The sequence below is a fragment of the Eulemur rufifrons genome, chromosome 16 (assembly GCF_041146395.1).
Source record: "Eulemur rufifrons isolate Redbay chromosome 16, OSU_ERuf_1, whole genome shotgun sequence".
Lineage (NCBI taxonomy): Eukaryota > Metazoa > Chordata > Mammalia > Primates > Lemuridae > Eulemur > Eulemur rufifrons.
Window position 1 is genome coordinate 77,003,009 of NC_090998.1, and position 17,822 is coordinate 77,020,830.

At 34.7% G+C, this 17,822-nt stretch overlaps 1 protein-coding gene across 7 annotated transcripts in view; it reads right to left on the reverse strand.

Moving 5' to 3' along the window:
• The window catches only part of ANKS1B (ankyrin repeat and sterile alpha motif domain containing 1B), a 967,677-nt gene that overhangs the window by 552,814 nt on the left and 397,041 nt on the right, over positions 1–17,822 (reverse strand). For all 7 annotated transcript variants that reach the window (XM_069490549.1, XM_069490550.1, XM_069490547.1 and 4 more), the window contains one exon: positions 3,310–3,490. In XM_069490549.1, the coding sequence (XP_069346650.1) occupies positions 3,310–3,490 (181 nt within the window). The remainder of the gene's footprint in view (positions 1–3,309; positions 3,491–17,822) is intronic.

A 17,822-nucleotide genomic window follows, 5' to 3' on the forward strand; every position in this document is an offset into this window, starting at 1 on the left:
AAGGATCTTAAATACAAAGTAGAACAAATTAGCTATGTGTAAGATAATAAAATGCTACTTTTTCAAATAGATAAAAGCCTACCTTAAAAGTTTTACTTTTAAAATTAAAAGTTTTACTTTTTGATGTTGAGCAAATCAGCACTGCCCTTCCACATTATTACTAAATGTCAGTCTGGTCTAAAATTTTCGATATAATGTGGAGGTGATATATTACATTAGGAAACCACATTAACATGCCATTGGAAACCATTTCAACTGTCAAAAGGTTAGATTCTGGTTGTTTAAAGGCCAGACCTGAAAATATCCTGACGATTACTATTTCTCCACACATTTCGGACGGTGCCACTGAGGTCTTGGCAGCAGTGAGATGTGTGTGTTCTGATTCTCTCCCTCTGGTGTCAGTGTCAGAGTGAAGAGAAGGCTTTGGGACTATATCTATAACTTTTCTTGCTTTTAATTAAAAACAAAAAGAAAAAAATAATATTTCTATCTACCTCAGAGATTGTTGAAGAAAATTAAAATTATTAATTGTCAAAAAAACAGTACTGTAGCTAAAATAAAGCCAAGAAGGATATTTCTGAAGGCAAGTATCAAAGTACTTGTCATTCTTCCCATTTTAGGAATTTAAATCTGGAACTAGTCATTCAAATAAGTATTGTCTAAATAGTAATTATATGTTCAGAACCCTTTCCAGAGTCCACACATGACTTTTTTCTTTACAAATCACATGCCACCTCTCCTTTCCTATAAAATTGCATCTAGCACATAGTAGGTATACAATAAATGCTAATGCCCCTGAATGAATGCTAGGCTTAATGTAGACTACAAAGAATTATGTTAATATCATAGTTATTGCTACTACTACTAATAGTTACTGACACTTATTGAACACTATGTGCTAGGCACTGTGCTAATCACTTTGCATGCATTACCATACTACAGGGAAAGTTAATGTGATTAATTCATTGTTACTATAATTCTATAGGTAAGAAAACTATAGCATAAAGAGGTAAAGTCTCTTAGCTAGATAAGAGGTACATTCTCATAGTAACCGAACTTCGGCTTACGATGTGGCAGAGACTCATCTATTCCAGCTTATACTCTAGAAAGATGATAATAAGTAAGTAAACAAGTGATCAATATAATTTTATATAGTAAATAAGGCTATGGAAAAAAGACAACAGGATAACTTGATAAAAATAACAAGAGCAAGGTAGAAAAAAATGGTTAAGAACATAAACTCTAGCATCAGGTGTGAATCCCAGCTCTGTCTTTATGGGCTATTACTTAGTTATTTATCCTGTTTGTGTCTGTGTTTCCTTATCTACAAATTATAATACCTAATTCACATGAGGGCTGTTGAAATGAGTTGATATACATAAAATGCCTTAAACAGTGCCTGATATATAGTGTTATTTGTTTGCTTAATATTGTTGTGCGTTTTGCATCTTTATAATAATAATTCTTATCATATTGAGAGCTTCCACTTAAGACACAGTGGTCTGGGAAGGCCTCTATGAAGAAGTTCATTTGAGCCAAAACTTAAATGACACTCAGTCATATGAAAATTTGAAGACAGAGATTCCAGGAAGAAGGAACCTAAGTGCAAAAGCCCCGGGGCCAGAATGCCCAGCAAATAAGGCCAGTGTGGGCCAGGATGGGTCTGCTAGAGGGAACCGGACTAAATTGGTCTTCATTGGCCATGGTAAGGAGTTAGATTTTTTTTTTAAATGCATGAGAAGTTATAGGAGCATTTTAAGCATGGTAATGACATGCTTTGATTTACATTTTATAAATATCACTCTGGCTTCCAAAGAAAGTTTGGATTATAACTTCTATAGCATATGAATCTTACCACTCCTAGTAGTCATTATTTTTAAAATCTTAGCTTTGCTCCTAGGGGAAAGTAATTCTCTGGCTATATTTTGGAATGTTTGTATTAGTGCTTTTAAAAATAGATTAAAGGACTTTAGTACACACACATATATGTGTGTGTACACAAATGTATACACACACATATAGATATATACACACACATGCCCATACACAGACACTCCCTTTGAACAAAGATTATATGGAATATCCACACGGACCATTCTTTGTGATTTTAAAATTCATATTAATGATACCTACTGGGTTTTATAATCATGTCTCTTTGAATGAAAGTAATTGAATAGTTTACTTAAAGTTGATCATATAAACTGGGTCATTCTTGACATACTCAACTAAAACAGTCAAGAGGCCAGGGAAAAAAAGCACTTAAGACATATAACATTGCTCCAAGAATGTAATTCTATACGAGCCTGGCTGCTGAAGCTTCCTACTTTAACAGGCAACCAGTTTTATCTAATTGCTACTGAAACAACTTTCTGTGACGCTGGGAACAGCTTTACCCATCGCCGTCACCTACCAATCAAACCTTGCCAGCTCCCTGAAACCTTACTAGTGCCAATAAACTCTCTCAAAGAGCAATAATTAACATTTCTCATTTTTTTTTTTTGTAAAATCTCTAACCTTCTCTTTGTTCTTCAGACATACCAAAGACCGCTCTAAATTGCAATTCTTGAGACCACCCAGTATCTGTGTATGCCCTGAATTACAATTCTTAATTCCCAAATAAAACATTTAAAATTTAGAGATTCATCTCTACTTTGACAATTACTATAAATTAGATATAAGGGGAGGAGGTCCTTCAGGTCCCACTTATATTTCTGTCCCTTGGCCTTACCAGTTATTATAATAGCTCCTTGCCCCCAAAGAAAGGAAGCATTGCAAATCTGATTCGGTGGTAGAACCAGGTATATTTTACTAGTGGATACTGTTACTTTCCTTAATCTTACCCTTACCCTCAGCCTTGTTCCCCTACTCCTTTCCTCTCCAAGTTCACCTTGGTTTAATTAGGTTGAAAGCCTGCTGAAGCCACATTATACAACTCATTGTTACCACATATCCTCAATATGGGTTTTCCAGCTTCAAAGCAGTTATTAATGAAGTCCTGTGTTAAGACCACTATATGGAGAAGGGTAAACATCAGTAGAAGAAAAGCATCTCTAGGTCCCTGGTTATTTTATTACCATAAAAACATTAAATCATCATTTTTAATATCTAACACCTGAAAGGCCACCAATGTACTTAAAAAGAGTATTATACCCACACTGACAAAAATCTTAAAGCCCTAAACTGCCACACACAGAGGTGAACTAAAAACACAATGCAATTTGTTTGAAGACTCCTCTTAATTCCTCTAACTCATAAAGGCTGTAGTCTTAAAAGGTCAACAATATAGCTGCATAAAATGAATTGCTTTACCTTTCTGGGCAGGTGCTTCGTCCTTGACTTCCGTGGTTGCCACAGAAGAGGTGAGTGGACTAACGGGAGGGTTGGAAGTAAAGCTTGTGCACCCTGCAGATGTGTTGATTTCAAAATACTCTTGGTTGTGATTCATTCGATGAAAATCCAGAGAAGACACAATGGATGTGCGTTGTTTAGGCTAAAATAAATAGGCATGACGAGAGTATTAACACGATCGGGTTCATCTTCAGCCCAATCTCCCCATAAATTTAATCTAAGTGATGATTTTTTTTTCCATTAAACTATCTGGGTTTTACACCTAAAGTATAATTGTGCTTTACAAAGAGACACTAAATAATCACTTGGCAAATTAAATTGATGAAAAAATTGTTTAAGGAAAAAAATATTATGGCATAGTTGATATAATAATTTAGGCTTTTCATTTGATTTCCCCAGAAAAGTATAAAAATATAGTGCACAGAATTTCTCTTAATAATCAATTTTGAAAGTTGCAATTTTAAGTCACCTTTCATTCAACCAACATTTAATAAGCATGTGGCATTTGCCAGACCCTGAGGATACAGAAGCTAATAATAAAAGAACCCTCCCAACACTGAAGCATAATTAAAGCAGTTCCATTTTTTTGATTCTTTATATAGTCCAAGGAATTGGTAGCATTAGATATTATTCCCAAATACCATATGCTGGAATTTTGTCATCACAATTAAGTAAAGTTATATAGACCATTTTTCTAGGATCTAAGAATATACTTGGTATTTGTAGTGAACTTTGATTTTCTTTCTTAAGGATTTTAATTAATCCCCAAATAGCAAGAAAAGTCAATTTAAACATAAAAGTTAAAATCATGGAGTAATAGCAGATATAATCTATTCTATATCCTTTGTCAGTAATGGATTATTCTTATGGCAGTTTCCTGTTTTTCCCCATAGTTTTAATTACATTCACTTTTTTCTGACCTAGCAGAGCTTCTAATATCATCCTTCAGAAAAATTGCAGTCTCTTTGGCTCTTAGATGTGTGTGTATTTCCCAAGAATCAATCCAAGCTTTCTTATTTTTTATCCTTCTTATCTATATTACTGAAATATTAGCAATCCTTATAATAATTACAAGAGGTTAAATGTGAACATTTTTGCAATAAATTAAGTTTATTGTAATTTACTTTCCCCAAAGTACAATAAAATTTTGGTTTACTAATATATTCATTGCCCTTAAATATTTGTTAACCACTATACTCTATAGATTATTTTCATGCAGAATACTCAAATTACCCTGTCTCCTATAGCTCATCATTTTTTCAAGGAGATATCATTTAGGGTATAATTTTTTTTTTTTTTTTAATAGCAACAGGGTCATGCTCTGTCACCCAGGCTGGAGTGTAATGGTGTGATCATAGCTCACTGAAACCCCGAACTTTGAGGCTCAAACCTTCATTTTCAGCTTCCTAAGTAGCAAGGACTACAGGCATATGCCACCATGCCCAGCTATTTTTTTATGTTTTGTAGAGATGGAGTCTTGCTATGTTGCCCAGACTGATCTCAAACTCCTGGCCTCAAGCAAGCCTCCCAAAGTGCTGGGATTACAGACATGAGCCACCACACCCAGCCTAGGTTATAATCTAAAATAGACAATCATATAGAAAACATCAGCATTTTACCCAGTTTTTTAATAAAAAAGGTATGCAAATTATCACATTATGCTTCATTCTTTCACCATTGCCTTATGTTTATGAAAGACATTAAAAGGCATAAATATTGTTATGCAAGAGAGTGGAAGTCATTTATTACTATGACACATCAACTCAGTAATAGAATTCAAATTAGTACCCGCACAGGACTCAGTTGCTTTTGAAGTATAAAAGATCAGAGTTTAATGTCAGGTTTGGTTTCTCATGAAATGTCTGTCCTTGGGGCTACTGAATCTCCATTTCACATTCAATGTCCTTTCGACTAGACTCTATAACAGCAATTAAAAAGGTACAAACTATGACACCGGCTCCAATGGAAACACACGTGTCCATCATTCTAGGTTTTGTTTTATGATGTTGTGTTGTGTCTTTGTTTCACCAAATTTCTATTTCCCCTCATAAAGTTTATAAAGGTCAAGTCAACGGATGCATATGATGCCTTTACTTTGAGATGTTTCTTAAATATATGTTTCTGAATCCTGACCACCCACAGTTCTAACCGCATTAAAAACACAATTTATTATATTATAGAATCATGAAAACAAACAGGCTACTTTTTGGCTGCATCAATACATTCTATGAATATTTGCTGAGTGTATCCTAAATTGCAGACATCCTAGTAAGCACTGCAATAGGAACAACACAAGTAAGACACTGACCCTGTTCTCCACGTGATTACAGACTTGGGGTGGGAGGAAGGATGGCGCATGAGGAGAGAGACAAGCAATCCAAGGATTATGCTTCGGGGCAGTGCAGGGATCGGGGCTACAGTGTGTGCAAGCACAGAACATAAGGGAGCCAAAGGTGGGCCTCTACTTTAGGAAGTAGATCAGAAGAGGATTCCACAGGCAGCTGATGCATAGCTGAGTTAAATCTTCATCTTCTGCTTGATGAAGCAGAAGTGCTAGGCAGATGAAAGAGGGTGCAGAGAAGGGGAGTACAAAACTGCAAGTATTAATAGTCCTGGATGGCTGCAGTACAGAGTATGTGAAGATAGTGGTGGGTTCAAGACATGAGATATTGGAAACTGCAGGGGCCAAATCATAAAGGGTTTTTAAATGCCATGTTCAGGAGTTTGATCTTCAATCTGAATATTTTAAAGAACCACTGAATGATTTTCAGTCAAGGGGGCTTCGTAATCAGGTTTGCATTTCAATAAACTCATTTTGGCAATTTAGAGAATGGATTGGCCAGGGTCAGACGAGAGGAAGAGAGACTAGTTAGGAGGATGTTCTAGAATTCCAGCCAAGACACAATTTGGTCCTGAAGTAAAACAGCAGCAATAGGGTTGGAGGTAGCAGATGTTTTTAGGAGATGCTAATGCGGTTAGCTCTTTAGGACTTGGCATCTGATTGTCTGTGAAAGTTGATTTTAAGAGAAACTTCTGGAGTGACTCACAGATTTCTCACTTGGGTAGATACCAGAAGGTAAGTCTTTGTGGGAAAAACAAATTTATACACCGCTCTACCAGAACTACACAAAATGTATACTTGTATGCTATCGAGACCCAGTTTAGACTGCTTAGTTCATGTTTGTGCAAACCTATGTGATATGTCCCATTCTTTCTTTGAGCAGAGTGCTAGGATCTCACTCTAGTTATAGCTTCAGAGAAAATATGTGGAAGAAGGGAAGCAGACCAGTGGAATTGCAAAGGGAAACCACTGAGCGGTGATCATCTGACCTCATTCTTGTTTGCTTCTTGGGAACTGTCTGCTGGTTATTGTTAGCCAGCATGAGGAACATGGAGGAGGAAGTCATTGTTCACACTCTGAGCATCTGAGGTGATAAAAAATGAAAATAATTATATATTAGTCGTGCTCTAAGATAGGAGTCAGCAAACTATGGCCTGGGGTCCAAATCTGGCCTTCTTGTTATTTCTGAAAATAAAGTTTTATTGGAACACAACTACACCCATGGCCCATTCACATGCTTAGTGCCTATGGCAGCTCTCACACTGTAATTGCAGAGTTGAGCAGCTTCAACAGAGGCGTATTATCCACCACACCTAAAATATTAATATTTACTGTCTGTCCCTTCAGGGAAAACATTTGGGCACTCCTGTTCCATGGAATCATTTCACACACCAATTCAGTGCTCGGTAAAACCCTAACCGTAAGTTCCCGTTCATTTCTTGGCCTGACTTGCATTAGGGTTGGGCCACATGACTAATTCTGACCAACTGAGTGTTGGTAGAAGGGAGCCTTCTCTACCCCTCTCCTACTCAGCAGATGATGTAGTTAAAAGATGAAGGAAGGTTCACGCAGCCCACGCTGGGATTATGAGAAGTTAAAATAAACCTCCTTTATGTTCAGCCATTTAGGCTCTGGGTATGTCTGTTGTGTAGTTAGCATTATTTACCCTAACTAGCACAGAATGAACTGGTTGGGAGAGATGAAATGATTTACTCAAGATTACACAAGTAGTTAGCAGAGGGGCTTAGATTAGAAGGAATGTTCATGTGTTCAAATCTAGAGACAAGTAGATGGTGCCTCGAAACACAAAGGACAGAGACAGAATTAAAAAGAGCTATCTGTTCTATGTGAAGGAATGAGATAACACCAATAGGAGAAAAAAATAAAGAAATGGTAGCAATATTAAAAATGGAGATAAAAGAGGATGGATCTAGGACATTCACTTAAGTTTTGTTTTATTTTAATACATTCTAATTTTTCATCTACTCAAATAGAATTCTGCTAAGCCATTCAGTATAAGAAACAAAGAGTGTTTTTACAAACTCACTGGAATTACAAATGGAATTTGCCAAGTTTCAATGTGTAAAATGAGTTACGCTTGTGTTCATCGTGCCTCCTGCTCTCTAAAACATCCCATACCTTGGTGGACCAAAACAATCTTAGTGACACATGAAAATTGTATGAAACTAAAATTTCCCTGTTTATAAGTAAATTTTTATTGAGACAGCCACGCCCATTCATTTATGTTTTGTCTATGGTTGCTACAATAGCAGAGTTCACTAGTTACAGTAAAGACCTTATGAATCATAAAGCCTAAACTATTTTACTATTTTACTCTCAGTGTCTTTTTTTTTTCAAGACAGGGTCTTACTCTGTCACCCTGGCTAGGGTGCAGTGGTGTTATCATAGCTCACTGCAACCTCAAACTCCTGGGCTCAGGTGATTCTCCTGCCTCAGCCTACCCAGTGAATAGCTGGAACTACAGGCATATGCCACCATGCCCGACTAATTTTTCTACTTTTTGTAGAAACAGGGTCTCACTCTTGCTCAGGCTGGTCTTGAACTCCTGGCAGGAGTGAGCCACTGTACCTGGCCTACTCGCTGGTTCTTTACAAAAAAAGTTTGTGACCCCTACTACAGAGTGATTAGGTAATGTCTCTGAGGAGCTGAAATTGAACAGATGCAGGGATGACTGTTAAGCGGTCAGGGCCAGCTACACAAAATTGTTGGAACCAGTGCAACATGAAAAGGTGGGACCCCTTATTCCAAAAGCAGGGGAATAAAAGTTTTCCTTTTTTCCATGGTCTCTCCCTAGATCTGTCATGGTGCTTGTATTTGCAACTTAACATCTTGCTCCCTTGGGCATGGGAACATTCACAGGGTGAGGGAAGACCTTTACAGCACACAGGGGCTCTGCCTTGCAAGTCAGTAGGTGCATATGACCTCAACCCTCTCCACACTCAGGGTCTCACTGCTGTGTAGCAGTTTCTGGGTGGGCCAGGGGCACCAGGGTTGGAGGAGCAGGTGGCCAAGAATCCCACCCAGTAAGGTGGGGATATGGCTGGAGGTGTTCTTTTAGTGAACAGATGAACCAAGACTCCAACCCCCAGTACATGCTCTATTATCCCACAAACCACTTACAAAACACATTTCAGAGATAAAATCATTAAGAATTTTAGATGGCTACCAAAGGGCACTAAACCTCAAGCATGGGTCCACACACTGGACTCACACCCATGAAGCCAGACCCATCTTAGTTAAAGATTACTTTAAAGGGACTAATGTATGAATTTACTGGAATCACATACAGGATGGCATGTATTTCTTACACTTATTTTCGATTCTCTTTATCAATCAGAACCTATTATCATAAAAATATTTTCCTGTTATATATAAGTGAAATATAACATATTTTGATGCAACATTAGGAATTTCATGGCATTACTACAACCTCCCCAGATATGACTTACATATGAATAAAATGAGAATGTATAATTGCAGACTAGGATGGGATTTAGGTAATGTCTACATTTACTTCAAAATTTTCTCTGGAGTGGAATCTAAGTTTCAGATATCCACTTTTATGTTTCCTCCTCTGTTATTTTCAAATTACTTAAACTAATGGACATTTTAAAAATCCACTTACTTGGATTTATTTAAGTAGATTTTAAATCATTTGAATTCATTTAATTATAAAAAGATCTCTTCAGCCTTCTAATAAAATGTCAAGTAGGGACACACTGATGTCAGTACAAAGAAAAAGAAGTGCTAGCAAAAGTCAATGGCAATATTAAATTTTCTGAGCAAAACTAAGGTTCAGAACGAGTTACCAGAGAAGAGTGCTGAATGTCAGAAATTTAGCAGGTGACATTAATAGAAATATTGGAGATGACAGACTTTTAGATGCTGGCCCATGAATAAACTATATCAATACACAGCAATGTCCTATCAAATCAGTAGGAGTAAATTTAGGTGCCTTCTTACTTTATTAAAGGGTGAGTAGGGTGGTAAAGATTGGCAACCAGAACAGTAATATTTACTTATAGAACCTTAATTAACCTGAGATACTTTGTGTATATGGTATATAGTAAAAAGATTTAATTCCAAATATTTTTTTCCTAAAATGATAGCCTACTATCCCAATATCATCATCTCTCTAGTGATTTGAAATGTCACCTTTATCATAGACTAAATTTCCAAATATAGATTGGCTTACATTTTTGGACTCTATTATTAATATATTACCACTGATCTACTTGTCTATTCCTGTGCTAACGCCACACTTTCTTACTTGTTGTGTGGCTATTCCTCCTACTTTTAGAGCTCCTAGTAAGCAGATATTGAGTCTCTTTGATCTTTCTTGTTTTATATGCTGGTAGTATTCTACAGTATGGTGTCCTAAAGCAACTTCATTAATTTATTAGAAAAATACTTATTGACCAGCACCAGCTGTGTATCAGGCACTATTCTAGGCTCTGGGGATACATGAGTGAACAAATAACATAAGGCATAAAACTTTCAGGCATTTTATCATAACTTTTGGTGTGACAATATGATATTATCTTTAACTTTCAAAAACTTTTCTTTTTTCCAAGTATTTCATTTTTAGAATAGCCTGTTCTTCATTTTAGGAGTAAATTATCTCTCAAATCTTTCTGAGAATACTGATTATAGTCTTTTTCTGGCACTTCATTCACTGAGCCTGGTTTATCTCTTTGGGGTTGTTAATTTTCCTCAAATGGCTGGTGTTCTTGGGTAACCATTTCTGATTACCTAAGATACTGCCTCATTTCTCTCTTCTGCCCCAATTATCACGTTAGGAGCTTCAGTGAACTGTTTACCTTACTTAGTTATTGCCACCTGGTAGGCCAACAACAAAGCCAATTGCACCATGTGTACGGTGCTGAGATTCTTTAGCTGCCCTGACCACTGCCTACTGGCTTTGATAACCAAGCCCCACATTGCTCAAGCTTGAGATTTTTCAGGTAGCTCTAATGAGACTATCAAGTCTACTCACTGTTTCAGTGATATCTTCCCCTCTTCCACCAGTGCTGGACTGTGGATTTCTTCTTCTCATTTTGTCTAAATCCAACAATCTTTGCTTTTCTCATTCAGAACTTCTTAAATGCCTCTGGTAGTAACCCTCCCTGTTTTTCATAACTAGAGTAAATTTATTCTTAATCTCATGTTTACCATTTTAATTGTAAGGAGAAAGAAACTGTAAACAGTCATGATTCATTTAGCATTATGAGTTAGAATTCTCATATTTCTCTGTCCTGAGAACTTTGAAAACAGTATATAGAAGGGATATGACAAAATCCAGATAAATCAGCCAATATAGATATTATTACCATTTTATCACAGATGTCATGCAGATTGAAAACAGTTTATGTATTTTTTTTGATTTTCAATAAAAGGAAAACAATTTCAAGTAGGGTATGGTTTTTTGAATATGATATGTTAATATGATTAGAACTTGTAGGCCAAATACCATTCTTCTGCTTTATAGATTACGGCCAAACACAGAAAAAAATATATGATGACCACAACAGAGTTAAAGTAGGTGTAAGTAGATACTGAGAACTTAAGAAGAGTGGACATTCTTCTAGGCACTTGAGATTTATCTCATTTAAGCCTATAATGCTGGTATTAAAGGTAGCTATTACTCTTTCCATTTTATAGACTTGAGATTCAGAGATGGTCTCACAGTTAGCAAGTGGGACAGCCGAAATTAAAACACAGGTCTATGGAATTTCAAAGGGATTGCATTTCCCCCTTAAGAAACCACATTACAAGTAGAGCAAAAAGAAATAAACATAAAGTTATAAGTAAATCCAAGAACCTAATAACTCTTGAGTTATTCATCTTTATATAAATGAAAAACTTTCTTACTCTTCAGTCTTTTGATAGCATTGATTTTTTACAAATATCAACATTGTTTCAAAAGGTATTGAAAGAAAATAAATGTGGATGGAAAATGTTTTATTAAGAGAAAGGCAGAAAATTTTTAAAAATAGTTATATCTCCTGCTTTTATCTCTTTGATTCATTTAATTTTTATATAGAGATATTAGACTGTGGATTAACATGTAGACTCATATTTTATTTAGAAAGACAAATTATAAAATTGTTAGTGTATTCCTAGTATTTAACATATAGAACCATGTGTGTAAAGTTTGTTAGATGGAAAATATATAATATATATTTCTTCATATGATTTAGTTTCTTCATATAAGTTATTGAAACCTGCATTGGCAAGACTACATATAGACATGAGAAGATAATAAAAGTTTTAGTTTTTATTCTAGTTTTATTCAATAAGTGTGTTAAGTAGTTCTGGACTCAACATAGGTATTAAAGAACTACAGAGCATTTTGACCTCCAAAACCATGGAGTCTGTCCTCACAGAAGCTTTTCCCAGCATTGAAATAGGTATGACTATCTCACAAAAATTAGTTTTTGAATTAGGTATTTCAAATATTTATACATCAGTGTTTCAAAGATGCTCATGTCAAATTCAAATGTGTCCAAAATTAACAAGACCAGCTTTATTTCCCACATTGAGATTCTTTTTTTAAAAAAATAATTTTAAGTGATTTGTTTCATTTTAAGAACAGCAGGAAGTAATTATGCAATGGATTATAGAAAATGTATTCTGAGCAGCCAAAATAAGAAGCACATATCACTGTGTGGGTGAAGGAAGAAATTTTTACAAATAAAGGTGCACATTGCTTTTTTTTTAAATAATAGCTTGATTTTAAAATGTATTTTCAATAATTGTAGATGCACATGTATTTGTAAGAAATAACACAGATCTCTCCTGTGCCCTTTTCCTAGTTTCCTTCAATGATAATTTCTCACAAAACTACAGTGTAACATCACAACAAGAATCAAGAAACAGAAGAATTCCATCGGCACCAGGATCCCTCCTCCTGCCCTTCTACAGCCACACTTACTTCCCCTTTGCACCCCACCTCCACCTCCACTCCTGGTAACCGCTTATCTGTATCTGTTTCTGTAGTTTTGTCATGTCAAGAATGCTATAGAAACAGAGTCAGATAGTATGAAACTTTTTAGGATTGGCTTTTCTAACTCAGCATGATTTTCTAGAGATTCACCCAAGCTGTTGCATGTATCAATAGCTTGCTCCTTTGTATTGCTGGGTAGTACTCAATGGTATGGTTGTTTAGCTATTCACCCATTAAAGGACATCTGGGTTGTTTTCGATTTTCAGCTATTATGAATAATGCTGCTATAAATATTTGTGTGCAGGTTTGGGGGGAATATGTTTTCATTTATCTGGGATAAATTCCCAGGAGTGCAAATGCTGAGTGGTATGATAGTTAAAGGCCTAGTGTTTTAAGAAACTGCCAAACTGTTTTCCAGAATTGCTGTACCATTTCACATTTCCACCAGCAATGTATGAGCTTCTCTGTATCCTTGCCAGCATGTCACTGTCCTTTATTTTAGTCATTCACATAGGTGTATATGATACCTCGTTGTGGTTTTAATTTGTATATCCCTAATAATTAATGATGTTGAACATCTTTTCATGTGCTTGTCATCTGTATATCCTCTTCAACAAAATGTGTCTGTGTCTTTTGCTCATTTTCTAACTGTGTTGTTTTTATACTGTTGAATTTTGAGAGTTCTTTATATGCTCTAGATACTACTACTATGTCAGATCTGTGATTTACAAATGTTTTTTTCAATCTGTAGCTTGTTTTTTTCATATATTTAACAGTGTCTTTCACAGAGCAAATGTTTTTAATCTCAATGAAGAATAATTTATCATTTTTTCTTTTTATGGATTATGTATTTGGTATCAAGTATAAGAACTCTTTGCCTCTCTGTAGACCTGAAAGATTTTCTCCTATTTTTTCTAAAATTTTTATAGTTTTACATTTTCATTTAAGTTGGGTATCCATTTTGAGTTAGTTTTTGTATAAGATGTCTTAGATCAAGTTTCAATTTTTTTTTGCCTACGTGGGTACAACTTTTCCAGCGCCAGTCTATCTTTCCTTCACTGAATTGCTTTTATACCTTAGTCAAATATCAGTTGGGTTTATTTGTGTGAGTATATTTCTGGTTTCTCTCTTCTGTTCCATTTATTTATGTGTCTATCCCTTTGTTAATAATACCATGCCATCTTACATACTACAGCTATAAAATAAATCTTGAAATTGGATAAACTGATTTTCCTCACTTCATTTTTCTCTTTAAAAATTGTTTTAATTAGTTCTTTTGCATTTCTATGTAAATATTAGAATAATCTTTTTTATATCTTTGAAAAAATCTTGCTGAGATTCTGATAGGAATTACATTAAAACTGAATATTAATTTGGGGATAATTTGTATCTTTGCCATATTGAGTCTTCTAATCCATAACAGGTATGCCTTTTCACTTCTTTAGGTATATAAGTTCTGTACATGTTAAAGAGGAGTTCATCAAGGCACATAATAATCAAATATGAAAAATCAAATAGAAAGAAAAAAATTCTGAAAGCAAGACATAAGAAACATATCACATACAGGGGAGTCTCAATACAACTATAAGCAGATTTAGTAGCAGAAACCCTGCAGGCTAGGAAAGAGTAGGATGATGTATTCAAAGTGCTGAAGGAAAAAAAATTTCCAACCAAGAATACCTGGTTAAGCTGTCCTTCAGAAATAAGGGGGAAATAACAACTTTCTCAGACAAACAAAAGCTAAGGGAGTTCATAATCACCAGGACTGCCTTACAGAAATTACTAAAGGGATTTCTTTAAGCTGTATCAAAAGGCCACTAATTAGTAACATCAAACATACAAAATCACAGAACTCAACAATAGTATAAATAATACACAGTCATATTCAGAATATTCTGGACTGAATGGTGATGTATAAAGCAATTTTATTTCTAGTATAATGGTTAAAAATAAGTCTATTAAAACAACTATAGCTAAAATTGTCAGGAGATACAAATTACAAAACTATATAAATTTTGACATCAAAAATAATATGAGGGAGCAGAGTGAAAGTGTTATATTTAAATCTAATTATTTCTTTTGTGTGTACTTGTGACCATAGATCATATTGTATTAATACATGTGCCCACCTGTTCTTTGCTAGTTCATGGAAATAAAATTGATTTTTTATGTTAGCTTGCATCTTGTGACCTTGTTAAATTCATTAGCAGTAAGAGGGTTTTGTAGATTCTTTGGGATTTCCACATAGACAATCATGTCATCTATATATAGGAAGTTTCATTTCCTCCTTTCCAATCTGTAAAGGATTATTTCCTTTTAGTTTTTCCTTATTGCACAGGCTAGAACTTCTAGCACTATGTTGAATAATGGTGAGGAGAGTGGACATCCTTGCCTTGTTCCCAATCTTAGAAAGTATTCAGATTTTTACTGTTAAGTATAATGTTTGCTATAGATTTTTTATAGGTGCTCTTTATCAAGTTGAGGAAGTTCCCCTCTATTTCTATTCTTCAGAGAAGTCTTTTTTTAATTCAATGAGTGTTGAATTTTGTTGAATGCTTTCTCTGCACCAATTGATAGGATTATGTGGATTTTCTTTATTAATTTTCAAATATTGTACCTGTCTTACATCCCTGAAATAAACTTCACTTCGTAATAATATATAATTCTCTTTATGTATTGCTTAATTCTATTAATATTTGCTAATATTTTATTAAGAAATTTTTTGTCTCTATTCATGAGGGATATTGTTCAATTGTGTGTGTGTGTGTGTGTGTGTGTGTGTGTATGTGAGCTCTGTCTGCATTTTGAAATCGGGAATATTAGCTTCATAAAATGAATTGAGAAATATTCGCTCCTCCTCTGTTTTCAAAACAAGATTATTTAGAATTAGTGTTGATTCTTTAAACTTTTGTTATAATTCTCCAGCAAAACCATGTGGGCTTGGATATTCTTTTTAAAAAGGATTTTAGATTATGAATTCAATCTCCTTGATAGTTGTAGGGCTATTTACATTATCTATTTCATATCAGGTGGATTGTGGTAGTTTGTTTTGAGAAGAGTTGATCTATTTAAGCTAAGTTGTCAAATTTATGTGTGTAGAGTGGTTTATAATATTCCTTTATTATCCTTTTGATATCTGCAGGTTCTGTAGTGATATCCCCATTTTATTCCTGATGTAGGTAATTTGAGTCTTTTTTTTTTTTCCGGTTTCAGTTTAAGAACAGCAGGAAATAATTACGTAATGATTTACAGAAGATATGTTCTCAGCAGCCAAAATAGGAAGCTCACATCACTGTGTATGTGAAAGAAAACATTTACAAATAAAAGCGTGCATTGCTTTTTAACCTATCAAAGGCCATTCTGCTTTTTAATTCTTAATTTAAGTCATTTCCTTAATAATAGCATCCATTAAATACATGCTGTGCCAAGTATCCTACATATTTTTTCCATGTTAATCCCACAACACAGCATAAGTATCATTTACCACATTTTACAGATGGAAAAATTGAAACTTTGCAAAGGATACTCAGTAACTTTCTGACAGTTTTAGAATCCAGTTCTCTCAGTACTTCAAAGACATGAATACACTTTCCATTTTGCTATAATTATCCAAAATGTCTTCCTATATAATAGAAATTACAGGGCTGTTTTTTTGTAAGTAAAAACATGATAGTTTAAAGGAATATTTTCCCCAGAGTATTTGTAAAAGCAGTTGCTATCAGAGTTATCACCAAGTAAGAAATGAAATAGTACATAGAAGAAAGTTAGGGTTTAAATCAGAAAGATGTGACACTATAAGTACTTATGTGGATAAATTTAAGATGACATGAAGTTTTAAGAATTAGTATACAGAACTTCCCTTGGAGTAAAATGTAATCAGTATCATAAGAATTTATGTCATGCTACAATAGGGATAATTTTTTAAAAGATAAGTATTACAATTAATTTTAACTAACAATTTCAACTTCTTTCTTGCTAAGTAGGAAAAAAGTTATCAAAATGCTCATTAATTGAAGTTTTTCTTTTCTCCCTGACCCATCTCTGGCAAAGGAATATTCAAAAGGCTGATAGGAAGGGATGTAAAGACATAAAGCAAATGTTAAAAATAAATAAATAAATAAACTGAGTAATCAATTTCTAGATAATCAAGAATTGGCATGATTTATATGTAAATTTTGCTTGGATTTCCCTTAAAGAAACAAAATCATTAAATTCTGAAATGGTCTGTAAAATTTCTTTCTTCATCTTCAGATGAAACAAATTTCTTCAGTAAGCAAATTGAGCCAACACTTAATTCATTGGTATCCTAAATTAAAGAGCACCTTTATGTTTCCTACTAGTTCCTATGAGTAAAACTTACTGATACACATTTGGGAGACAGAATGGTATTTGGAGCAAAGTAGAAGTGAATTCAGATCATAATTGCCAGTATTTACAGTTTAGTATTCACATCCGTAAAATGAGGATTATATAACTTTCCCCATAGAATAATTGTCTGGATTAATTGAGATAATATAAATTAAACACTATGATAACGCCTAATGTAGAATAAAACAGTGATAAATATTTATTTTCTTCCCTTACTGTAAGATTTAGCATAAATAGGACCTAGCTGAAAGAAGACATTGATGAATTAAATCATAACACAGTCCTCCAAATAAATGGTAGAATCACCAAATTAAATAGAGAAAACGCTGGCAGAACCTCCCTGATACATTACAATTTGCAGAGATGAGGGTTGAAGGAAGAGAAGAACTCAGTAGGTTTCTAAGAAAATACAGTACTCAGACTTATTTTATCAGTGTTTAAGACAGCTGCCCTGGAAATTTTAGTGACTGCTTTAAGTATAAACATTAAGGGAGGCTCTCTAACGGGAAATAAGCAGCAAAGGCCCTGGTAAAACGTCTCTAAACAGTGTCCCCCATCTCTGATTTGGAGGCATGAGGACTCAAGGCAATGAGGGAGCACAGAGCTGGGGAAAAAGAAAAGAAGACACACTGCGATTAATTGTGATAAGCTGTTTTAGAAAGCATGGCATTAGGAGGTAAAGCCTCTGGGGTGGCTTTACACAAGCAGAAAGTTAGGTGGTTAGAAGTGTCAACAGGAAATACCAAATAGCAGCTTTCAAGACAGAAGCTAGTCGTCAGACATATCTTGCTTTGGAAC